This window comes from Nannospalax galili, unplaced genomic scaffold (assembly GCF_000622305.1).
Source record: "Nannospalax galili isolate Female #2095 unplaced genomic scaffold, S.galili_v1.0 scaffold155, whole genome shotgun sequence".
Lineage (NCBI taxonomy): Eukaryota > Metazoa > Chordata > Mammalia > Rodentia > Spalacidae > Nannospalax > Nannospalax galili.
The window spans coordinates 3,719,266-3,746,114 of NW_008339923.1; the positions used below are offsets into that span (position 1 = coordinate 3,719,266).

The 26,849-nt window shown below is 39.8% G+C and overlaps 1 protein-coding gene across 12 annotated transcripts in view; it reads right to left on the minus strand.

Annotated features, from left to right (window-relative positions):
* Window positions 1-26,849, minus strand: part of Epb41l3 (erythrocyte membrane protein band 4.1 like 3) — a 139,335-nt gene that overhangs the window by 11,167 nt on the left and 101,319 nt on the right. For 3 of the 12 annotated variants that reach the window (XM_029564288.1, XM_029564291.1, XM_029564293.1), the window contains exons 9-16: window positions 23,203-23,355; window positions 21,030-21,127; window positions 19,292-19,467; window positions 15,940-16,160; window positions 11,988-12,533; window positions 7,049-7,102; window positions 5,981-6,016; window positions 5,074-5,265 (exon numbers count right to left, since the gene is read on the minus strand). In XM_029564288.1, the coding sequence (XP_029420148.1) occupies window positions 5,074-5,265; window positions 5,981-6,016; window positions 7,049-7,102; window positions 11,988-12,533; window positions 15,940-16,160; window positions 19,292-19,467; window positions 21,030-21,127; window positions 23,203-23,355 (1,476 nt within the window). The remainder of the gene's footprint in view (window positions 1-5,073; window positions 5,266-5,980; window positions 6,017-7,048; window positions 7,103-11,987; window positions 12,534-15,939; window positions 16,161-19,291; window positions 19,468-21,029; window positions 21,128-23,202; window positions 23,356-26,849) is intronic. The other 9 variants (XM_029564298.1, XM_029564295.1, XM_029564299.1 and 6 more) reach the window with 6 other exon arrangements.

Consider the following 26,849-nt stretch of genomic DNA (forward strand, 5'->3'; position numbering starts at 1 on the left):
GTGCTTTATCAGAGCAATGGAAAGAAATCAGGACCACCATTTATTTGATACACCCAGTCATACTTAGACAGATTTCTTTGCTGTCTTCCCAGTAAATAAAAAAGTCTAGCTTTATTTGCACTTTCATACTGTGGTGAGTAATTTTTAACGCTTAATTTCAAACTACCTGTGTGAAAATTTTGGACTAAATTATAGATTAATGTATAGAATTAAGAACTATTTTATCCTTTCATGTCAAGAAGCAGCTTTCTAGCTTTAAACTATTCTTTAGTTCTTTTCTTTAGCACCAAATAGACCTAATTTGAGTGACCATCCTGTAGCTATACTGTGTGTACAACTCCATAGAGTAGAGACAGGATATTTTGAAAAATTTATCTAAAACAAATCTTATCACTGTAAACAATATAATTTTAGGAAACTCTTCAAAGTTTGTCTACTTGTCTACTAATCTATTAGTAAGTAGCAACTTGAATCTCTTGCCAATAAGCGGTGGTAGGGGAACATCTACAACATTCTTCTGCGGGACCGCCTAACAAATTATGACAGCACAGTTCTCAGATGACCCTTTCTAATGAAAAGTAAGTAACCCATTCTCAACGCTGGAGGAAAATATTAGAAAAGATAAAATGTGCCATGTGCAATTGTTAAATGAAGATTAAAAAACACTTTCAGTCATGACCTCTTTTTCAAACAGAAGTGAGAATAGGAAATTCAAAATTATAGGTATTTTTCCAGAATAATGCTGTTGGGCCTCTAATTATAATCACTGAGCTAAATATTATTCCAAAAACAAAAGTGGAGAAAGAAGTTCAGCAGCTGAACAGTGGTTTTCTGGAATGGACTGATTTTTAAAGTCTCTGTGCTTTTTGTTGGAAACATCAACATGGGAAGCTATGCCAATAACAGAGACAACTAACAAGAAGGGAGAGGTCTTAGAATTAAACTCTACACGTGGTTCGCCTCCCAACCCTATTCCTCTACTAACACAGTGAGAGGAAACTGACAAACAGAAGCCGGTAATCTTTCGTAGGGCTTAGAATATAATTAGGTGTTTGTACTAACCAGTTAATTTAGTTATTACATATTAATCTCTGTCATATACTTGGAATATGAAGTCCTACTGGGATACACAATTCATAAAACTCATTCACTCTTAGAATATTAAGAGTTGCTATAAATAAATGTCAGGGAGAAGATGAATTTGAAAATACAGAATCTATAAATAATGGGAACCAACTATATTCAGTGTCTATCTCAAGGAGCTATATTTCCTAATATTCACTGTATTATATTTATGCTTGCTATATTGTACAGTGAGCATACATGTAAATCTACCACTAACATGAAAAAGAAGACAATATTTGTACTGCATAGGTATTAATGACCGCTTTTTAAAATTAAGATTTGGAAATCTTTGATATTCAATAACCACTAAACAACACAACTCTAAAATGGGCTAGGCCTGTGTACATCATACGAGGCCACTGTGGGAAATGTTTGTGGACAGAGCTGTAGCTAGAACACAGTCCCTCCTTCCCGTATTTGGGGTCCTTGTGTATGAACTTCCCTGTTTTCTGAAGTTAATGAGACTTGATTGAGTCACTGCATTTGGAGGTACTCTTGCTATTTCTCTATTATTAACTCAGGTATTTGAATCTTCAAACCACTGATAATCCAATTCCCACTTCAGAATACAGTCACCATCACTAGCTCACTCTATACATTTCTAACTCTAATATTTTTCTAATTGTTCATAAAGGATAAAATTTTTACAGAAATAGTAATTACTTAGAATTCTACTACTAAAGATAGTCACATTAAAAGTCAGAATTCATTAGTTTTCTCTTTTAAATACCCTTTTATCACTGAAATTCACCAAAACCAAACCAAACCAAACAAAAAATCCTCAAACCAACTAAGGTTTGGGTCATAAATTTGAGGTCACTGAATCTAAATTTCTTCCCGATTCTTACTCAAATGGTTTTATTTGAGACACCATTTAAAAAATTAAGTTAAACTAAATATTTCCATTTAGAAATAATTGGGCTTCTTTCTACACTGACTAATTAAAGTATGTAATACTAAATAACTGGGTGATACTAAGTTATTGATGTCCTTTGAAAAATGGCTCCCCTCTAAAATAAAACTTTTTGGCTATGACTCTATAGATCAATACGCTTTCTATATGTCTAAAGGCTAAAATGATTATGCTTTTCATAAACCAGTAAGTGAAGCGAGGTTTTAATACAGAAACTGGGGGTGTTTTAGAAGATAAGAGCTTTCTGGCTCATTCTTAGGGCTATCTATAGGCTCCTAGGACTATACACTGGGATGTCACTGATGACTGATCCTGGAGAGGAAACAGGAGAGCAGTGGCTGCCCTGCTTGACCCTGCTGCCAGGTAGAACAGTGCTCTAGCCGTGTGAAAACAGCTCTCTTCTTCTAAGACCTGAAGGACCTTGCTGCTGCTTTTCTAGAGTTCCTTGGGTATCCAGGATTCATCGTCCTCAAGTCTAGCCAACTAATTACCCTCTGTGATTTCATCAGTCCACAATAATGATGGAGCGCTGAGTTCTCACATAATGCAGTGGAGATGAGAGCAGCCCTCAACCAACTTTGGACTGCTCCCATCTGTACCCACAGGACATGCTCCTCTACAGAGTTTCTATTCATTGATTGTGGGGCAAATTGCCTTTCTTGGCTTTATCTGTTGTTTGTACTACTATAGAAAAGGCAAGACTATCCAGGGAAAGTTCAGTATTAGCCAAAACATCACCTCCTTAAATTACTAATGTTCATTCAACATCATCATGTAAGATTCAGTATTTACTCAGGACTATAAAAGTATTTTGCTAATCTAACGGTTTTGACTTTTAAAAGTCTCCATGTTTATTAACATTTTATTACCGGAATTTTCACTCAAAAAGGCTATGCCTGTCAATTTCTTCAGTGTCAGCATGTAAACAGATATTTGGTTCTTTTTCTTTGTTTTGCTTTGGTGGCTATTTATTTTGTGTGTTTGTGATTTAATCTAGTATCTAACATCTTTCAACCCAGCACATTGTTTCTAAAAGAGAAAACAAAAATGTGATCCATATTTGAACATTTACAATAAAATTTATGAGCGCATAATAGGTAACTGATATTCTTCTTTTGAGAAAGTATGTATGTGTGTGTTTGTGTGTATCCATGTGTCACAGCATGTGTATGCAGGTCAGAGTACAACCTTGGGTGTTGGTCCTTATCTTCCACCCTATTTGAGACAGTCTCCTGTTCATTGCTGCATATCCTGGGATTCCCTTGTCATAGCCTCTCATTTCACCATAGGCATGCTGAGATTACAGATGCAGACTACCACATCCAGTTTGTAGGTGAGTTCTGGGGAATCAAACTTCTGTCCTTATGTTTGCACAGCAAGTGCTTTATCCACAGAGCCATCTCCTTAGTCCATAAGTGATATTCTTAATAATATAAGTACTAGATGCTTAAACTGCATGTGAAATTTTTGTCTCTTGAAACTTAAGCAATTTGAACCGAACTGGTGTTCAATGTTACGGGAATACTTTGGTAACGATGCTTTTTATTTATTCTGCCTAAAAATAACTTTTTCAAAGTAACTTAAATGGATATCTACCCCTTGCGTTTTCAGCTGGGACTGGAATTGTCATGAATATAATGATGAGATTCTGACCACTTTTGATAAACAGCTTTCAAAGGAGGCTTAGAAAAAGATCAACAATGGGTATAATTTGATTTTGATTTTCTCTGCAAAGACTTCAGCATTGCACATCTATCTGTCTATCTGTCTGTCTGTCTGTCTATCTATCTATCTATCTATCCATCCATCTATCTACCTATCATCTATCTATCTATCTATCTATCTATCTATCTATCTATCTATCATCTATCATCTATCTATCTACTATCAATCATCTACCTATATCTCCTCTTTCTATATATATGTTTAGAGGCTTTCTTTCCCATCACAGTCTGAGTTTTAATTTCATATTCTGTCACAGCTTCCTGGGCAAAATATCTCAATAAAAGGATGTTGATAAGAAGGTTAATCAGTACAATTCTCAAAAGATGCAGTTTCCAAAAATGATTTTTTTTCAGCGAGAGAAAGCATAGCATCTACTGGACGATCAAATGAGCACCACAGTAACTCATGGGTCCCCCACAGTGGGAGCCCTGGAGTAACAGCTGGATCCTCCCTCATTTTGAAACAGTTTTCCTGGACTGGAGAGATGGCTTAGCACTGACTGTTCTTGCAGAGGACCCAGGTTCAATTCCCAGCACCAACATGGTGGCTACAGACCATCCTTAACTCCAGTTCCAGGGGAATCCGATGCCCTCTTCTAACCTCTGTGGCATTACACATACATGCAGGCAATACACTCATACACATAAAATACAAATAATAAATAAAATATATTTAAAAACAGTTTTCCTATATGTTAAAGTGTTATTTAAAAAGAAATTTCTGCAACTTGCGTTCTAGATTTAAAAAAAAATCAAACACTGATATTTTAAGTTAGTTAAAATAACCAGTTATAAATAAAAATCAAGAGCATTAATTTAAAGAAAAGCCTGTGTGGTATATCAGAGTCAAATGTATTCTGAAATGCTATCAACTTCTATCACCATCCAAACAGCACACAATCTCAACATGCCTCATTTTCCAATTAACAAGAAACATAAATGAGTTTTCGGGGCATTTCTCAATGTAGAAGTAGAAAGCATATGAAAAGTGTTGATTTTAACTAAGAGAGCAGATTAGCTTCTCCAAGATGTAAAATCTATAGTAAGGACCAGAATCAGCCAGTTTGCAAAACAGTCTCCCTGTGGTTGTCTGGTCATTCTCAGTACTGCCGGATTCTGAGACTCTCTCCTTGGACACCCACTCCTCTTACTTGGCAGCCTTTCTTGGGAGCACTGAGTATCTCATTCTGGGTAATTCACACACAAGGGGTGAGCTTCTCCACTGGATGCTCACCATTTCCTTCCCAGTTCCAGACCCTGTAGAGATGCCACTGAGTAGAAGACAAGTCTCCCTGCAACTTGAATACTGACCTCTTCAGGTTCCAGTGGCTCAATCATGGGTGCATCCTCCTGCCTGGCAGCCAGTCGCACTGGAGAAGTAGAAAGTCTCTTTTCCCATTCATTTGTTATGGCAGTTTCTGTAGAGGTCTCTAAGAAGGTTCTTTTCAACTCACTGATGTTGGTTTGATGCTTCATCAGTTCATCTTGAGTTTTATCTAGCTCCTATATTCAGAACAAAAAGAGTCCAACAGTCAAACCCTTAAAATTCTTTTCCATTCATCTCTCTCTTTTTAAGAGTAATATAAAAGACATTAGTAGTGAAAGGAAACTGAATTTTGATCAGGATTCAAGACACTGCCACAAACTAAACACTCTGGTAAAAATGTGATGTTTCCAGGAAGGGAGAAAGAAAAATAATTTCATTTCACACAAGCATACAAACAAAAAAATAAAATAAAATCAAAAGTAAACTATAAGAAGTGTAGTTGACATGTTGCCAGAGAGACTGAAATAAAGACACACAGAGGAAAAGGGATCTACGTCTAGGAGAGAATAAGGAATCAGAGGAAGCCGAGAAGTCATCTGCAGTCACAAGTGAGCACACAGTTCATGCATCATGGTTCCAATCCACAGGTATACCACAAAAGGAAAACACACACAAGCATGCACTGGCATATACCAATACCAACCTCTAACATAAGATTACTATGTTTGACATACACATTTTCACCCTTTATTCGCTTAATCAGACTATTCTGAAAAAAGTGGAGAAGAAAGGGAAAGGTAAGGGACATAGTCAAGGGAACAAATGCCATTCTACACACTGCACCATCAACATGGGAACCCATAGGGAGCATGCTGAAAGATCTGAATGCTGGAGACAAACAACGACATCACACACTGGTCTGGGGTTTTTGTTATATCTTTGATTTTCTACCTGTGCCTTGAGCTCTGCATCTTCCTCCTGGTCCGACTGCCAGCATCAAAAAGAGTGGGAGATAAAGACTTACCAAGTAATTTACTCTAAGGTTGAAAAACTAAGGTCTATATAAACTTGTTAGTTGTGGGCACTACTGCGCTCTTACATATAGGTGCAATGCTTTCTTACATGCAAAGAAGAAATCACACACAAATTATGAAGCTTCATAAGAACAGTAGAGGAATGGATTCCTTGTTCAGTGGTTTTCTGGTATTTTGAAAAGCAGATGCATGTGCTTAGAAAAAGGGGCAGTTGGGGCCTGGCATGCTGTCCTTACTGTCTGTTTTGTTTTTGTTTTGAGACAGGGTCTTGCTATTTAGCTCAAGCCAGTCATCTATTTGCAATCCATTTGCCTCATCTTCCCAAGCGTTGGCATTAGAGACCTGTGCCACCAAATCTGGCTAGAGTCAGCTTTCTTATCAGCCAATGGGACCAAGGTGTCTTCTCTGCATATCCCCCTTTGTTGCTATTGTGCTGGTGACTCGAAGGGAAGGGAATATATTTCATTTCATTTTTAGACTTAATGGTATCAGGCAACTGTTTTTTGTTTTTGTTTTTTTTTTGAGACAGGTCTCCCTGTAGCCTCAGCTGGCCTAGAAGTCACTATATAGATCAGACTGGCCTTGATCTCATAGAGATCCACCTGCAGAATCTACCTGCTGAGTGCTGGGATTAAAGGTGTGTACCACCACACCCAGTAACTGCTTCTTAAAAGGTGACCTAAGATTAACAGACTCCATATTACCTAGGAACTGGGTGGAACTATAAATTCTCAAGTCCTGCGTATGCCCCTCAGAATGAGGAACATGAGGCTGAGACCCATCAGATAATTCTGTCACAAGCCAGAGTTTGAAAACCACTGGCCTAGCAAAATAACCAACAAAACCAAAACTTATTTAGCTTCTACTGTGAATGGCAGCATTCCTCTCCTCTCCAAAAGCAGACACGCAGAAATATTGCACTCAGAGTCACTCTGCAGGCATTTTTACCAGGTAGCTACCAGCTACTCTCAGTCTTTACACTCACCTCAGTGGCGGTGGTTTCCCCATCAGCCGCTGTGTCTGTCCGTTCACTGTCAGTCTGTGGACCACAGAAATGATGAGGGTCCCAGGAGGAAGCAGGGACAGAAAACAAACCCATCTGGTCAAATAGGGCACACACAGGTGAACACTTTCTTCCTCTGGGGTCTGTGGCATCCTACCCTCCCACGGTAGTATAAGTTTAAGCCAAGCAAAGAAGAGGCAGAGCTAGGGGCGTTCAGCAAAGCCCCTCCAAGGTCAAGACCCAAGGCACACATCCAACGGGCCACACTGACCTATCTGCTTTTATGGGTCAGAATATCAATTTGTCACTTTCCTCCTAGGCGTTCCACTGATGCCCCCAAAAGCTCTCCTAAAAATGCTCAATACAAACTAAATGGAGGTTTATATAGTTTTTTTTCCTTCTAATAATGGCACGAGAAAAGTAAATGAAAATTTAAGTTTATGTTTAAAGCTACTTTACCAGTCACTGGACTTTCAGCCCCTCATTTATATTTTGATTATTTTCACCCTCTCTGACCACTAGGCTGTCTGCATTACCTGTTAATGATTAGCGCTCACACTGGTGATTCATAGGTACGTGTTTTATACAGGAAAAACAACTGAGTTTTCAGATAGCACTGCCAAGTGGTAACAGCCATGTTGTTTACTTTGCCCCACCCTCCAAAATAAAGGTGTATTAAAGTATGCGTTTAAACATCTCATTGCAAAAATACCATTCAAATGATGCAAATAATAGTAATAGTAATTGAAAAAGTAGAGAGAAAGAGAGAGACATCTATTTGGAGACAAATAAAACAAAGCACAGCATTTGGCAGAGCCTAGGATTTTAGGGGGAGACTAGGGTTGCAATTTCAGAACTCACTTTTTAATCTGTTTCAAAGGGGCTTTTTAAAAAATATATTTTATTTATTATTTTTATCTTATGTATACTGCCTTCATGTATGCAAGTGAACCCTGCCGGTGCAATGCCTGTGGAGGTCAGAGGGGGACACTGGATTCCCTGGAACTAGAGTTAGGGACCGTAGTTAGCTGCCATGTGGGTGGGTGCTGGGAATCAAACCCAGGTTCTCTGCAAGAGCAGTCAGTGATCTTAACTGCTGAGCCATCTCTCCAGCCCCCTCAAAGGGGTTTATGATTGAAAGTAAAAATTATTTTCTCTTGAGTAGAGTCATGGATATTGAAAGCAGGACATCCATCTAAATACCCAAATTTGAACTGATTTTTCCTCCACAAATTTCAACTAATTTTTCATAAATTTCCCTTAATCAAAGACTTGTAATAATTTGAAAACAAAAACCCAAGCTGGAGGCTCTATACTTGTGAATCTAGGTCCAACACTAAAGCACATGGAATGTCTAGAAATGGCACCCAAGACTGTCTGTCTCTACTGATGTACCTTAGGCCAGGCCACTTTCTTGGCACTATTTCAAAATTTTGTTTTACATATTTCTAACATGAAAGGAGTTGAATTTTCTGCTTGGCAGGTGTGCCTGAGAATGGAATTCTAGCAACCTTGTTCCCAAGGCAAGTGGAGAAAATTTCTCAGTACATTTTTCACAACCTAATCACCTCAGTTAAAAAGTAGAGCAGGAGGTGTCTATTAATTTTCTTCTAAGAGTGAGACATGGTTATGTTAGTCACAAGGCCTCAAAACTGAGGAAAGCCAGTATGAAATACACAACTCTCAAAGACTTTCTAGGCCTTTAAGAAAATAAGAATGACTTGTGTTTAGTAACCTAATCAGCTATATAAAACACATCTGAAGTTCCTGAGGCACTTCTCTTCCTACATGGTTTTAAAATTTACTTCATGAACTTTCCAACATCTTAGCAAGAGTAGGGTATCTGATGTCAGACTGACATGTATTCAAATCCTTGCTGTTCAAACCTGTGATACATTGGACATATCTCATAATTTAATAGAGTCCCTTCTTGGAAAATAGAGAAAATAACAGGCCTACCTAACCATACTGAGTGAGGGGCAAATGCTTTGTAGCACTCACAACACACAGAGTTATAGCTTTTTATGATAATTGAAATATGATATTACTGGTGACATGTTAACAGTTTTCCTTGGTTTATGCCATCACATACTGTTGGCCATATATAAACTTCCTGAAAAGCTGTGTACAGGGGATGTGCCTGTATATCCAGTTATTTGAGAGGTGGAGACAGGAGGATCCTAATCTCAAGCTAGAGCAGTCAATGTAGTCAACATGGTCAGATCCTATATTAAGAAAAACATCTGTGGACTCCCTGAAAGTCCTACTTTACAGTGTAATCCATCAATAGAAGTTGCAAGAACTGAATAAAGCATGTTTTATAGCAACTGTTATTTATACTACACATTGTTAATACTATATGCTGTGTACCTATGATGACACAAAACAGAAGTATAACAAGTCATGAGCTATTATATAATACTACCTTTACACAACTTAAAAAAGTTAGAAATCAGTCAATTAATTTTTTGCCAGATTTCAGTTGTCTACCTTTTCTTTGTGTTTCAAAAATTACTCAGAAATTTACAAGTAGTTTATGTTATAGGGAGCTAAATTCATCTTATGCTTCTTGAAAGATGATTTGATATTCTGCCTCTTCTTATTTGAGCATTCTGAAAACATAAAAGAATAGTGATTGGCCAACTGCATCATAGTTTGAAATGATTGTTTCTCTACTGTGGTTTACTCAAAAGAAAAGCTGGAACGGACTGACTCACTACAACACAAGAACAATGTAAAAAACTGTCATTAGTGATTTTGCAAAATGAAAGTGACAGAGATGAGCTGTATGTTAAGGGGTCACCCAGTTTAGCTGCCAAAATGCTTGAGGCCTAGAGAATAAAACGAGCCATGTAAGCAAACGGCATCTTTAAAAAACACAATGACCTAACTATGACTTAGGCTCAACATAGTTAGGCTCAACTATGGCTCAAGTTGAACTACAACGTGCAGCTCTTAATACCTGGAGTTAAGAGTCAACATTGAACAGATGGCCAAGTTGCAAGCCTGGCTGCAGGAGAGCTGTAAGGGGTAAGGGAGGCTGGTGAGGACCGCGAAGACTGCAGTGATCAGCGCTAATTCACAGTTTCAGAGTCTGCAATAACCAGGACAGGGAGGACTGGAAAGCTCCAATTCCACACCCACTAGCTTCAGACAGGGACTGCTGTGATTTGTTTTGCTGATGTAATGCAGACATGCCCAAGTTGAACATTGATTCCCATGCACTGATTACAACAAGATGTATACCCTGGATTAGGCACAAGATCTGTGTGGTTAGCTGTAGAAAAGTTCAAGCAGTTATCCCGAATTTAGAAAAGCACAAACCAGTAATTTTTTTTGGTGTTATGTGAGCATGAGGCTTTATTCCTCTGCTAAGGAAAATATATTTCTAAATTAGAAACCCATCGTGGTCTATGTAGATAACTCTATTCCCAACTATAGCATGCTCTAGTCCTTTACTATTTGATAATTCTACCACTGTGAGACATGGTTATGTTAAAGCCTATGATTTAACGTAGTTCCTAAAATATTTCTCTGACAGAAATAGTTATCTACATATGTACACGTATCAAGAACGCTGAGAAGGACTCTTATGCAATACTGCATTGAAAAGTCTAGACTTTCATTTAAAGCACCTGTGAGACCATTCACATTCTTCCCTTTTGCCAAACAGATATGGTCACAATGCCTCTAAATATATGCACTTACACATTTTAGCAGCTCTATAGACTCACAGGTATGGGTCAAATTATGACTTTCTAGCTAAGCATGGAACTGAACAGACTTTCTCTGCTTTTTTTTAGTGTTTCCTTGACTTTGTCAGTTTCTTCTAATGCTAGGAGTGTTTGGCTTATCTCCTGCCACAAAAAGTGCTTGCTCTGTGGGAATAGGCAAACTAGGGGGAGCCTAGTGAGAGGTGAGGGTAGGGTAAAGACATGACAGCCAGTGCCTCTGGAGGCAGCTTCTATTTTTTTCCCTGCACTGTTTGAAGTCCACAGAAAGGGAGACTGCTGTGCTGTTCATAGGGCTGCGGAGCAGTGGGAAGGAGAGCAATTAAAGAGGAAAAGCTACTGGTTACACTGACTCACCTAGTGACTGGAATGGGGGACAGGAGACTGCAGGCTGAAAATTCAGGGACTTTTTTCCTTTACATACATACTTGGTCAATTCCCTGGCTTTACCACACTATCAAAATGTGGGCATTTGGGGCTCCTGCTGCTGTCTGACACGTATATCGCATTGCTAGAATAATAGAGGAAAAACCTCAGGTACAACTTGTCCTAACTTTTTCTGGACACTACTGCATTACATACGTTTCTTTCTGGTCCTGCTTCTGGCTTTACCAATGCCTGACATCCGTGGATACTTTAAACTGTTCTGGGAATTCTTCTGATGCAACATTATCAACCTCTATCAAATAGGACCCAGAAAATATTTCATTTCTTCCTGGGTGGAGACACATAGGCAATTTGAGAAAGCTATTTAAACATGAAAATGCATAACCTCTGGCACAATCACTCCATCTCTCCTTGAATCTTATTTAAGTTGGAAGCTATTTATTTGTATTACACAAGATTTAATTTACTGGATGATAACTGAACAGAAAATCTGTAACTGAGCCCTGACCTTTCCATACTGCACGAGTTCTTTGAAATTGACTTCTGGTTGAGTCCTGAGCTCGTGTAGAACTCAGTGGGTAGCAGAATGATTACAGCTGGCCGCAGACTGCTACGTCCACATGGTGTTGTGCCTAACCCTGGGGCCCAGCTTGGACTCCCCAACACACAAACCCTTAACATAGTGGCACAGACAATAAATGAGGCTCTGAAAGTAGGACCACTATCGCAGCAGCCAGCTAACACTGATTTGGACTGAAGCACAGAACACGCAGGGAAAGTGTGTTCTATGCTGAGGTACACACCTCTTCCTCTGAACTGTCACTCGGGTCATTGTCTAGGGAGGCGCTCAAGGAGGCTGCCTTGGGCTCCAGGTAGCAGAGGCACAGAGCCAGAGGGAAGGAGAGAGTGAGGGCGTATGGTACTGAGAAGGAGGCAGAGAGCAGGAAGAAGAAGATGAAGAGGAAGCAGGGCACGAGGGAGGGTGAGCGGATGGGGAGGTAGTGCTGCCAGCTCTGGGGCAGGAGGTTGGTTTCAGACAGGTTGGGGAACGAGAGGTACCCATCATCATCTAGGAGGGAAGGGAACGACTCAGGGAGCTGCAAGGAGAAGGAAAACAGCGTGGTTCCTTTGCCAGTCTGTTGTCTATAACTAAATGCCACATCTTGGTCCCCTAAGTAAGTCTTCCCCTGGCCATCAGACTCCAAGGCAGACTCGGCTTTGGAGAGCTCAGAACCTGGAAATGTGCGCTCATTCTCCTTACATCTCCTACGAAGCTCTGTGGGGGATGTAGGGTCAAAATGGGCTGATGGGGGTGACAAGGGACATGAGTCAGTGCCATGCCCAGGTGACTGATGGGAAAGAGACAGAGAGAGAGACAGGAAGCAGTAAACATGGGTGCAAAAGGACAAAAAGAAAACTGTGATTAGTTAACTTTCTTGTGGGTATCAACATAAAATTATAAAACAAGAATTTTAGCACTAAGGTTGGTCTTGAGTTTTAGTCTCACTGTGGAGGGCTACGGCTCTCCCATATCATCATATATAGCTGTGATGTCAAAGGTCAGAACAGAAATCATTTGTGACCAATTCCCGCATATAATTGTTTCCCACAATAAAAAAATTCATTTCAATGATAACTTGAGAAAGCTTCAGGGTTGGAAGAGCAAATGCAACTCTAATAAGCCCAAATTAAGACTTTCAATAACCTCCTGATCTCAGGTAACACGTCAGTCCTGATACTTCAGTTGGATCAAAAATGAAAATGAAATCCAATTCAAATTTTGATTATCTTAAATATTTTCTCACAGCCCTCCTTCCTTTCCTTAATTATGTCTGAAATAGGTAGACTTTCTAATCCTGAAGTTTCTGGCCCCACTCCTATCTGATAAGCAGTTACCACTGGGGATGGGGAGGGGGACTCAATGATGGATGAGCATTTCAGTATCACTGACTCCACACAATGAATTGAGGTTCCTTGGAAAATTCTTCTATTTTGGCTCTTTTATCTGGGATGTTAAGTGGAACTTTAGCTCTTATGAATGGTTTGGGCATGCCAGCAAGAAGAATGTATTTTCTTGTAGCACAGTTTCTATGTGTTTGGTTTCTATTATTCATGGACCATAAATAATGGAAAGATACAATTTCTCAGCCTTCTGCTTTCACTGAGCAGATACAGGGTATGTTTATTACTGAAATTACCTTCACACAGTGACAAAGCGTGCACTACAGTTGAGTGAGGCCTAAGAGTTCCTGCTTCCGTGGACAGGGGAATCAGGTTCCTCTCTCTAGAACCCTGGTGTCTCCTCTCCATAGCCAAAGTCAGTCTCCTCTGCAGGTGAAGGAGGAGCTGCTGGGCAAGAAGGGGGAGGAAGGAGGCAGATCCCAGGCAGGCCTGGGGCAAAGGGGCCATGATGAGGTCAAGGCCAAGGCACATGGAGCCTAAAGATAATGAGTCGTGTGTGTGTGTGTGTGTGTGTGTGTGTGTGTGTGTGTGTGTGTACATGTGTTACTTAGCAAGCTGAGAGCATGGAAATTCCTCAGGCTCCTTGGTGGTAGTTATCTAATCCTGTCTTGAGAGACTTGGTAAATATAGCAACAGAGGGAAAGAAAATGCACAAATAAAATTACAGCTGAGGCATAAGAGAGACACAATGCACAAATGAAAGTTTATCCTGGATATGTCAGACTTAGCAATGTCTCTTTTGACTGTGAAACAAGTGTGGCTTTTCCTGCACACTCACACTTGACATTGCATTTTAAACAGGAACTTGCACAAATCTCATTCCGTTAAGAATAATGTAGATGTTCCAAGCTGCCTCCACACGGTGGCACCTCCCCCAGAGCAGTGAGATGCTGCCCTGGACCTGGACGGTCATTAGCTGCAACAATGTGCCTCCTCCCCAGGCAGCCTAGGGACCAGTCTTTTAAGAACTATTTCTAGCAGTACATTTTTATTTTGGTTCAAAAATAAGTATCCTCTATGTCACTCTTTGAAGATGGAAAAGAATAAAATTATGGTTTAATCTTCCTTGCTGCTTATTAAAGTGCTTTTTAAAAGACAGCTTTGCACTGGGGAAATAAAGACAGCTGGCACCTCATAAGCACCAGATCTCAGCTACAGTCTTTCTGAAGGCGCCTGCTTAAAGGCCGGCTTCCTGGAGACCGGGATTACAAAGGTAGTAGTTTCCTTTGGCTTTTAATTTTCCCATGACATTAATGGCACAAGTGAGACAGCTGAGTACTACACGCTGATACATGTAAAAGCCACAGAGAAGGCTTTTGAAACAAAATAAAGGGAGACAGCCTGGACATACTGTGGGAGCAAACTAAAAATCCTTTATTTTTATGTGCCATTTAATTATATTTGTACATCTATGAGAACCATTTGTTAGCACTAGTGAGCTCAAGAAATTTTGAAGCCATTAAGTGAAGAGCCATTCACATGTCAGATGTCTTGTCTTTTTGTGGCCCAGTTAAGACCTGACCTTGGCATGAACAATGGGAAGAGAGGAAAAGCAAAATTTAGAACAAAGCTCATGTGAACAGAAATGATCCAAATACCCTGCCATCATTTCGGTCTCTGTGTTGATTTTTCCCTTTGGAAAGCAAAGAATCTTGTTCTTAAAAGCAAAACTAGAAAGGTGATGGACAGGGTAATCTGGAATGGTTATACTCTACAGGAAGTACTGATTCATTTCAGTGATTTTGAGATGCTGGATGCTAAACTCAGTCTCACACATGCTAGGCAAGCACTTCCCCACTCAGCCACATCCTTAGAGCCAGGCATTATCTGCTGAGCTCCCTGCTAAATTCTTATGGGAAGAAACATTTTCCTGTGGGTTCCAGGTGCTGTGGTTTTCTCACAAGCATTTGTATGTGAAGAGCCTACAATGCAGAAGAGCACTAGCAAGTCAAGTGTGCGTTCCAGGGTAACCCGGAGGTTCTAAGACTCTTTGTTTTCCATCTCCCCTCTTTCTGTATCCCTTGTACATTTCAGGGGCCTCTAATTGACCATTGTTATTATGTATGAGCCTCCCAAGTATGATGATTTTTAAAGTATTTTGCTAAGAAGTTGTTATAGTATTGGATTATCAAAAACAAACTGTTGCTTAAAAATAATGCTTAAGAAATTTAATTTGGGGGGAAATGATGTCATTAAATACAACGAATGAAATTTTGGGAGAAATTTCTGTTAGGTCAAATTCAATTTTCTCTTTCATTGCAAAGCACAATAGTGCTTTAACATCCATTTTCGAGACATGGTCACTCACTCCTCTCCTCACGGGATTATAACTAGAAGACTAAGAGACTAGTTATAAATGCACAGGCTATGGTCACTTCGTGTACAAGTAGTTTAAAAAAAATGGAGATATGTTTCCTGTATATGTAGGAAAACATACTTGGGTAGGAGACTGGGGCCAGAAACAGAAAATGGCTTTACTGACAGTTGTGAAATATGAATCCAAACAGAATCATGTACTGCACCACCCAAAATATCTTTAAAGAGAAACATACAGGCCAGCTGTTGAAAGTCTTATATAGCACATTCCTAGTTAAAGTTTTCCACAAAGCTAAGAAAGCAACTTTCAGAAGAAAAATGTTGAAATAAGAATAATAATTTAAAAACTGACACGAACGTGATCAGGGCTGGAATATGCATTCCCTTCCATCTTAGCACGCCTGGTTTCTAATCTCAGAACTCCTGAGCTGCTCCGAAGAACTGGAGCAGCTGTAGGAGGTGGCCTGGAAGCTGTACCTTTCCCTCGTGTCGGATGGCCGCAACAGGCGTGGCTTCCTCGGCCTTCCTCCGTCTGTCCTCTTCCTCGTCACGCTCTTCTTCAGCCTTTTTCTCTGGAGTCACAGTGGTGATCAAGTTGGTCTGAGAGATGCCCTTTGTTGTGGCGTACTGGCCAGTACCAACCTCTGCAGCAGACATAGAATCCTTCATGTATATTTCATGGTTTTCATTCACTGACGCTAAAAGCAAATACAATTGGAGAAATAAAATCCCAGATAGTTAAGTCAGAAGACAGATGGATAACACTACACCGTCCCATTACTGGGAGACAAACAGTACTATAAAATACCAGGTTGGTTTGGGAATGCAAGTCAGAGCTGCAAGTACCTTCATCCAAGCACCATCGTTAACATGTATCTTGCTGCATCACCTGACCAGTGTTTTAAAATTATTTAAATGTTCATGTCTCAAACCCTAGGATAATGCTTACCCATTCTCATATTCTTTGGTGAGGGTGGCGGTGAGTGGAAGGAGGTGAAATTGGTTTTACTCCCGCAGGCACTGGCTAGGCACTAGAACTATCTTCATAGCAAGCTCAGCAACACAAAGCAATATTTGCAGTAGACAATTGTTCTAATACCCTTGACTTCAGACATATCTATGGAAGTGTCATCTATCAAGAAGCACTGACTTACTTCTATTACCAGTTTTCAATGCTGGCAAAGTCTATCACTTTTACAAAGCCCAAATAGCAATGAAAATTAACCATTTTGGCAGACATTAGAATATTTGGATGGTAATTCCTCTCAATTGACATATGGAAATGTTTCAATTTCTACTGCATTTTAGCAAACTGCTATGAAGATATGCATATACATTCATTCTCATTGCTCATATTTGAAGAAAACAAGACAAAGGTTGCTAAGCAAAAAGCATGCAAAAGCAGAGATGTGAGACGTGGCCTCTCATGGCAGACAGTGTCTTAGTGAAAGAGATGCTTACGTTTTAAGATCTGCCACTCATTCTTTTAGGGTTTATGTATCATAAAAATTTATTGAAATTTACAAGTGCTGCTTTTCAAATACACAGCAGCTGATCACAGACAAATTACAGTTCAGATTCATATTTAAGAAACTTTGGAACCTCAAGAAATAAAGGGATTCTAGAATGAAATCCTTCACTAAGAATTTTTCTGTCTCTTTCTTCTGATGAGCTAATATGAGCTTTATAACGGCCAGTTATGCTGTTGTATATAAGCTGCCATCTTGTCAAAAAGCAGTTTATGTTCCAATATGCAGACATGGCCACCCAGCTCATCATCGGCAAACATACTAGAATTGGCAGGGTCACAAAAAGTGAGACAACACATACTAACATCACTTTAAGGCAGAGAGGAAGAGACAGCATGATATTAGTACATTGATTTCACAATTGTCTTCTGTCTTCTGATCACAGAAAGGTCATGAGGAAAACAACACTGACAACAATTGTATTCCCTTGGGTGTACTTCACTCAATAGAGTGGGGGAAAAGTGTGATTCTACAGAACGTCCTCAAATACTGACTTAGAGAATACACATAGAGCAGAGATCCTCTAAAGAGGAGGAAATACACAGATCAGAAAGAAAAGCTTCAGCATTAACATGGAGATTTTAATGTCTTAATTCAATTGCAAATGGTCTTGATTCTAGAAGTCTTAGAAGATACAGAATAGCAGAATCCTTCCTTGGCATTCTTTAGGGATTGTTGACAGGATCTTAGTGAATACTTGGTCTACAGATGTTCAAGACTCTCAGACAGAATGACACAGTATGTGCATAGGACCTGTGCACATCTGCCTGTATAGTTTAAACAATTTCAGTTGCTTTTAATACCAAACACAATGTAAATGCTATATAATTATTATATTGTTTGTTTAGAGAATTAGTAAAGAAAAACAGTGTGTATACATTCAGCACGGATGTAATAATTTTGATGTGAAACAATACTGAAAGTATACCTATGACCCTGGCCATGTTCAGCAGGCTAAATCCCTATTCTCTCTCTCTCTCTCTCTCTCTCTCTCTCTCTCTGAAGGATATTGTCAATCCATTGGTTCACTGTAGATTCAGAACATCAGATATGAAGGCTAATTGTAATTAATGTACTGGTCCCCTCACCAAAGTTTCTAACAATAATTACCAACATAGTTACAGTGATAATTGCATCTACATCAAGAATTCTTTCCTGTACAACTTATTTACTCGTCACAGTAACCCTGTGGAACGTTTTCCCATTTTCACACGTTTAAAATCTAGGACTGCAGAGCCTGGGCTTCAGTCTGGACTCAGTTATATATCTAGATGACTTTTGTCCTACATAAGTAGCAATACACGTAGCATAGTATTCATAATACAAGCATGATCACTTCTGTAAACTGTTTATAAAATAGCCCATTAGCAAGACAGAGTCTTTTAATCAGGGATTCAGAGAGTTCTTCATGCCGCCCATCACCCTGGGAGAAGGTGAATGGACAGGGGAACTGAGGCCCACTAGGTACAGCTGAAAAAACCGAGGGGGGTGGCCCCAGGCACATATGACCTTCTTTCTTTTACTTTAGGTTTATGAAAATTGTACATGTCTGTCAGAAAAATCTCTTTATTCATATAGAACAAGTCTCTAATGAACCCAATAAGCTATGGCTAGGTGCCCTGAATTAGATGATGGAGGCCTGCCATGATTCAGTTCCTAAGTGTCACTACTGCTGGGGTGCTCTGTAGTGGAAAGCACATGTCCTATGTTACTAAGAATGACATCGCATATTGTTAGACAAAAGAGAACCCTACTACAAACTCAGGACTATGTTCTTTCCTAGAAATGTATGCTGACAGGTCATCTCCTGCTGTACTCATCTACTTGACAGACAGTAGTTGTTCACCACAGTCAAGCTCTCCCAGGCCACCAGGTGGACTGGACTCATCTTTTCCCCAATGATCATCAGCCAACTGATAATTTTTATTCTAATTGTTAAGAAAGAGATATTTTTAACTTATAGTTTTCTTCCTGTTAGTCACTTGAGATCTTCTGGGAAGAGAACTGAGTTATAGAAGATGTGAGTACTATATTTAGAATGAAATAATCTTTCACCAAATCCAGTATGCTAAAGACATGTTCATTCCCCGAGTACCTAACCGATGTAACTTAAGTAAATCCACGACAAAAAAGACTGACAAAGCCACTTTTGTGGAGATGAGGATCTTAAAACTCTGCCATTCAGCTGCTCAGATCCATTTCTTTCCATTTCTCAGTATGTTGAGCAAAAGCTCTTAATGGTTTCCTGAACCTTTCTGCAAAGCTACTAGAACTGCTAGGAGCCAATAAGTAATGCCTACCTCCATCTAAGCTGCGAGACATGGTGTAACGTTTGCTGGATGAGCGTTCGAAGTAAGGCGCTGGGCGGTCTATCAGTGCACTGGCTCTTCTGGTTTGGGCCTGCGTCCTGCCACTGTAACGGAACTTGGAGCCCAAGGTCAGGAATTTCTTTGGCGGTGCTTCGGGTAGCAGTAGTCTAAAGGTATTAAAGAAAAATACTAGAAAATTAACTTAAATGTTCAGATTGCTTGTAAAGCTTATTGCTGTTTTTTCTTTGTTAAAAGTAACATACAACTTGTAGTTACGTGAATCTGACTTTATAGGAAAGAATATTATCAATTGAAACAGTACTAATTAACTAAGTATGCTATAGAGGGGTATAAGTAAAATAGGTTTGGTTGGTCTAGATAACTTTACGACTACAAATGGACATTCTATAAACTTAAAGAGGGACCAAATGGATAATGTTAGTGAAGAAGGGTGATAATTTGTTGTTTTTCTAGGCATGAACGAATCTGATGGGCCTAGTACTCTATGTGAGTAAAGGAAGTCAGTGTATTAAGAAATGATCAGAACAGAAAGGAATAGTCTGAGGATAGAACTTCGTAGTAGAAAGTTTGCCTAGTATGTCCAAGGCTGTGGTCTGTATCCCCTATACTACCCAAAAATAAAGAAATAGCAAATCAGACATGGTAGTACATGCCTGTAACCCTAGTATTTGGGAGGTGGGGGCAGGGGAGTCAGAAAGTCAAAGTCAGCCCGGGCTATGGGAGACCTTATTTCTAAATACATATATAACACATAAAAAATAAAAATAGTAATGGATATAATACTTGAAAACTGTGAAAAATAACAATGAAAAGACATGATAATAAAGGAGCAAGAGCAGATAAGTAAAAGACAAAGACAATTCTTCAAATTCAGTCAGATTTTAATTATTATTATTATTTTATGTGTATGCATGTATTGCCTGCATGCGGGCAAGTGCACCCGTGTCACGCAATGCCCACGGAGGACAGAAGAGGCTGTCGGATCCCCTGGAACTGGAGTTATGGAGAGTTGTTAGCTGCCACGTGGGTGCTGGGATTTGAACCCCGGTCTTCTTCAAAAACAGCCAGTGTTCTTAACCACTGAGCCATCTCTCCAGCCCCTAGTCAGATTTGTTTTTAAAGATTTCTTAAGAACTTGGTGCAAGCTGGATGTGGTCACACAGGCCTTTGATCCCAGCTCTTAAGAGACTGAAGAAGGATGATTGAGAGTTTTCAGGACAGCTGGTCCAGTGGGTAAAGTACTTGCCACAAAAGCATGACAACCTGAGTTTGGATCCCCAGGACCCATGTAAAGCCGGGACAAGTTAGTGCCTGTAATCCAAGTACATCTACAGTGAGCGGGAGGCAAAGACAGGAGAATCCTGGTGTATGCAACAGTGAATGAGATTTTGTCTCAACGTGGAAGGTGAGAACTAATACCTAAGGGTGTCCTCCGACATCCATGTTCATGTTATGACATGTATGCACCTGTACTCTCACAAACGTGAGCAGAGAGAGGAGAGAGGAAAGAAAGAGGAGAGAGGGAGGGAGGGAGAGAATGAAGAGGAAGAGAAAGAAGGAAATAGAGGGTAAAATAATTTACCGGCAGTGAGACGAGAGCGGGATAGAAATGGCATTCCTCCAAATTTTTCTCTATAACTTTTGGGTAGAAGTCATTCCCATCCTTCCAATTGTTTGTTAGGAAGAAATCAAAATGATCTTTCCCTACCTGAAAAATGTATGGTGCTCAACACACACTTTCCATAAGCGCTTGGCAGCTCGATGGTTTGGCAGCTTAAACCCAATGGTGCTTTCAAATTGCTCAAACTAAAAAACAAAACAAAACACAGTTTGGTACTACAGATAACAAAAAAAAAAATCTGTAAATAATTTAGACATAATGCTACTCATACTTTTTCTTTATTCAGTCATGTTCAGAATTCATATTAAGCAATCCAGTCATTTTAAACAATCCTTTATCAATAACCTTAATGCTTCAGCTTAGACATGTAGACACGAGGTCTCCTGCACATCTTATGAAATAGGGATGTTTTGAACCTCCCTCCAGAAATCAATTTTTAAGTTATACTTTTATGGTTTGTCAATGACGTAATGACTTCAAATGAAATGCTCAGAAATGAACAAAATATTTATAGAAGCAGTTCACAGCATATACAACATTTCCTCCTAATGTCTGCCCAAGAAATATGCATATTTGATAATGTGCTATTTGATATTACTTATGCTTCTTGTATGTTCTACTGTGGGTTATAATGTTAACTGCTAACACCTATCTATATTATATATAAGATCAGGAGAGCATATATTCACATCTTCTGGTCTTCTGCAAGAACATTCAGTGTTCTTAACCCCTGAACCATTTCTCCAGCCCGTAACATCTTAATATTATTACTGCAGATACACAGTAAGTTTTCAGTTTCTGAAGACTTCATACACCAGGCCAGCAGAGGGCAACCACTTAAATATAAAGGCTTATTCCAAAGAGCACAAAACAACCAGACTGTTGACACCAATAGCAAAAGTAATTGATGTGGCAAGGCACCCAGGTGAGGGCTTGCATGGCATGTGAGATACAATTACAGTTAACCTCTTTTTTCTTGTTTGAGGAGATGGCTGGGGGAATTGGGACATATATCAAGTTACTCCAACCACAATCTCCGTTTCCCAATTTCATATTCGCTCTAGTCATTCATGTGCAGCAGAAGTTGCTATTGTCTACTTTTCTATTTCCAACGCTTAACATGGTCTTGGACAAGAAACAAGTGCTCACTTAAGTGCTCAATGAATCAAAATGAGTGTGTGTGTGTGTGTGTGAATTATTGTTTAACATTTAATCTTTAGAAAATCTGTTTTTGACACAAGGTCTCCTGTAACCCCAGCTGGCCTCGAACTTCACTATGTAAGCCAGGCTGGCCTTGAATTCACAAAGATCCATCTGCCTCTGCCTCCTGAGTGCTATAATTAAAGGTGTGGACCACTACGTCCAGCTAGGAAATATTTTGTTAAAACTCTATAATTTCTGGCATAATTATGTGAAATGCTCACAGATTGTCAACGTAAATAATTTTGATTTTTATGGTTACATTAAATATGACTTCTTGCTCTTTATTCTGATTTTTAAATATGCATTTTCCACCAAGAAACTCTAGTGGAGAGGTAAAATCTTAAGACAGAAGATAACTCTGTATTATACCAGAAAATGTTCAGATACATAAACATGAGCTGCAATCTTTAAGGTCTGACTGCCTCTAATATATTAATAATACCAATTAGAAATCTGGGTATTTAATAACTTTCTCTTAAATAAAAGCAGACATTTACAACTTACTCTGTACAAATAACTAAGGAATATATAAGTTGATGGTGTAGGCTGTTGCCCAAGGAGTAAAAATTATTTAAGCAGAAACATAGTGAAAATATTCCAGGTGGTGGACTATTTATGCATTTCACACTTGGCACCCTTTGTTCCAATCTTTCTTGTACCTTAAAGCACCTTATCCTGAAGCTACCCACTTGAAAGTGAAGACAGATTTGAAGAAAAACAAAGAGGGAATGGAATTATAACAACAGAAGGGAAGAGAGCTATTCATCACAGCTTGACATATACAAAATTAGTCATGAATCTTGATTCTACATTAAATTATGATTTCAAAAATCCTTTCATCTAATGTATGCAGTTGGGGAAAAAAAACCAGAACAAGTAATATAGATGAAAACATTTTATTACTATTTATTGGACAAATCCACAACAAATTCTCTCAGGCATTTAGCTATAATTCCCCATGTCCCACAGGGCTTGGAACTTGTCAGCACATAGTGAATATTTTTGTGTGCACTTGAGACCTTTCTTCCAACGCACATGCAAATATGGTGGTACTTACCTCTCCTGGCCGGATCTTAATATAAAAGTTGTTCCGTTTGTATGAAATCTTTAGGACCTTGGGCCAGGCAAATCTGTTAATTCGCAGCCGGTCACGATATATCAAGAGACCACTGGCACAGACTCCTAACATAATTTCAACTCCTTCCGAATCCTGGAAAACAGCCAGAAACAATGAAGCAGAATATCACTTATTCCCATTTTCCACTGGGTACGAGATTTAGGATGTCATGACCAGAGTTATAATTGACTAATTTAAATATGAAAAATGCTGCTGCAATTTTAAAAATACTACCACTGCATAATAGCATTTTAATGATGGCATTTTTCACTACGGAGGTTTCCTGAAGTTAAATCTGTTCACCCAGGTATGAGACTTACACCACAAATGTACAGAGGAGGCTAAGCAGGTGATGGCATGTTAATAACTGCAACAGTAATGGTCAGATCTGATTTACCAAGTGTCAGGCACTGTTCAAAATGTCCTATGTGTTAACTCTTTTAATCTTCATTATGGGGTCTAGGGAGATGGTTCACTGGGGGATAAAAATGCTTGCTATCCACGTGTGAGGACCGGAGTTTGATTTCTCAGAACCCATGTAAAAGCTGGACTCGTAGCACTGGAGTCTATAATCTGAGAGCTCATGAATCTGCTAGCCATGCTAATACAGTGAACAATGAGAGACCCTGCTTCAGAAGGTGGAGGGTAAGAACCAACTCCTAACGTTGTCTCTGACTTCCACTTGTTTGCCATGACAGGTGTGTACCCACATTCACAATATGAATATCTGCGTGCACACACAAACTAATCTTCATTATGAAATGTTGAGGTGTGGTGTCCCCCAGCAACTTGGTTTAAGAGGCATCTTATTATAAGTGGTGTGTATACTAGGAACAGGGTATCTGTCCTTGAGTATTTTGAGTTCTGTTACTTTAAAAAGAGGCTCGGCTCAGAAACCACTGTGGAAGAGGAAGCAGAAAGATTACAAGAGTTAGAGGTCAGGGAGGATGAGAAGAAACAGTGTCTCCAGACAGAACAGGACCGCAGCACTCAAGAGCTCAAGCTGCGGTTGCCCAGTCACGACCCGCACAAGATCAAGCCAGTCAACATTTCAGCAACAAACAAGAGGGGAGAGGCTTATGAGTCCCCACATCTAGCAGAGGAGCTATTGACAGCTGATGGCTTTGGGGAGAAGGAGACTCAATTATCTTTAAGAGTGCGGCTCTTTCTGGGTCGACCTTGTGCCAGTGGATGGCTCTACACCCAGGAGTATATGGGCAGCACAAATTGGAATCAAGAGGTCATAAAAAAATGAAGTGTCTGTGTGTGGGGCATAGATGCATCTAGGAGGATTTAGGGGAGAAAGGGGGTGAATATGATTAAACTATATTGTAAGACATTCTCAAAGGATTAATAAACATATTTAGAAATATTGCTATCCTTCAGTATTTAGTCCACAGGACATCTGATAGGAATTTATATAAACATTTTGTAATTAAACAAGTAACTCTGACAAAGTCTACTAAGATGGATATTAAGTGAAAAACAGGCAGGGACAGGTTTCCTGAGAGGAAACAAAGGATTTAGGATAGGGTTTCCAAACATAATCCCATTATCAAATATGGGTATTTTCCTTTATGAAGAGTTGTGGAGTCCAAGATGGCACTTTGGAATGTTTAAATGGGTCATAAAGCTCAAGAACTTTTATGCTGTCAATATAAGAGAAGCATCTCACTTACAACCGGAAATTAGCTCTAATTTAATTCAGCAAATTTCCTTCTTGAAACGACAGAGCATAGCTGCATGAGAAAATGAAGTCTGTAACTGAATCATTTGTTATACTTAATATTCAGATAAAATCCTGTAACAGGCTGCATTCCACTTCCGCAATTCTTTCTTTTTAATTGGCATAATTTCAAATCACATTATTAAATAAAAAAGCAGCCATCTATTTAAATTCAGTACCTACAGCAATGGTAAGTGACTTTTTCTGTTCCTGATAGGAGTACCGATACACCCGAATTACACTTCCCTAAGTGTGTGAGCTAATCTTTATGTATTTCTAGGCAGTAAATGAATCACAGTGCATGATGTAGCTCCAGAATAGCTCCACATTTGCTTAGACTTTCATTGCTCTGTTCACTTCTTCATCTTTTAGCTAACTAGGGGAAAACCTGAAGAAGAATGAAAAATCAGTGTATGTCTGTATTTTTATTTTGAAATCCTTCGCATAATAGTAAAAAATTAGTTAAAAATATTACACTGAGCCTGCTGCTGTCGTCACACACAAATGTCAAGGAGCCTAGCATTTATGGACTGCACGTGCCTGTCAGAAGCCCCAGCCATGCTCAAGATACCTTGCCAGCGCTCATGCCTTGGAAATGTTCATCCTGTTATGTTCAGAGTGATCCACAGACATCACCAGTCAAAACACACAGACATCACCCATCAAACCACACAGACATCACTCATCAAATCCAAGTGTCCACCATTTTCCTATCCAATCTCTTTGTAGATTGGTCTTGTTCCCTGTCCTAGTTTGTTTCTTTCTTCATTGCTGTGACAAAACACTCTGACCACTACCAACTTGGGGAGAAAAGGGTTTATTCAGCTTACATCTCCCAAGTCATAGTTCATCAGGGAGCCCAAGGTAGGAACTCAGGGCAGGAACCTGGAAGCAGGAGCTGGAGCACAGGCCATGGAGGAATGCTGCTTACTGGCTTGCTCCCTTGGCCCCTGCTCAGCCTGCTTTCTTATGCAACACAGGCCCACCTGCCCAGGGGTGGCACCACCCACAGTGGGCTGGCCCTCCCACCTCACTCATCAAGAAGATGCCCTTCGGACATGGCCACAGGCCAGTCCAATAGTGGCAATTCCCCGATTGAGGCTCCCTCAACCCAGGTGCGTCAAGTTGACACTAAAGCTATCCAGCACAACTGACCCCTTGTCAACTTGACACACAAACACATCACTATTAAACCATAAGCTTTCCAATTCTTGTCCCCAAGATATATTGTTAACATTAATATCACAACATAAGACAGTACAATCTTAAAAACCCCACACTCCTTAAAAAAATCCAAACACTTAAAAGTCCATAGTCTCTTTTAAAAGTCTCAACTGTGGGTGGGCTTCTGTAAAATCCAAAACAAGCACTGTCTTATTTCAAAAGGAAGAATCGGGCACACCTAAGCAAAACCAAAGTCCAGCAAAGTAGCTCAAGGCTGGACATCTGGGATTCACTCACGATCTTCTGGCTCCAAAGGGTACTGGCAGCTCCACTGCTCTGACTGCAGTCCACAGCACACTCAGCTCATCTCGTAGACACAGGCCAGCTCCATGCCACACCTGCCGCTGTCCTTGGTGGTCGTCCCATGGTCCCAGCATCTTCAAAAAGCTGGGGTCGCCACTGAAACTGAGACTACACCTTCATCGATGGCCTCTTCTTGCCTCTTGGGGTGCAAAGCCTCAGATTCTCTCCATGACCCCTTTAGTCCTGGGGTCTTCACTGCAACTGAAGATGCACTTTCACCTATGGCCTTTCCTGGCCTCTCAGAGTGCCAAGCCTCAGCTGCTCTCTGTGACCCCTTCACACTTTCAACACCAGAACCATGCAGGAGACTCTTACACATTACCAAGTCCTGCTT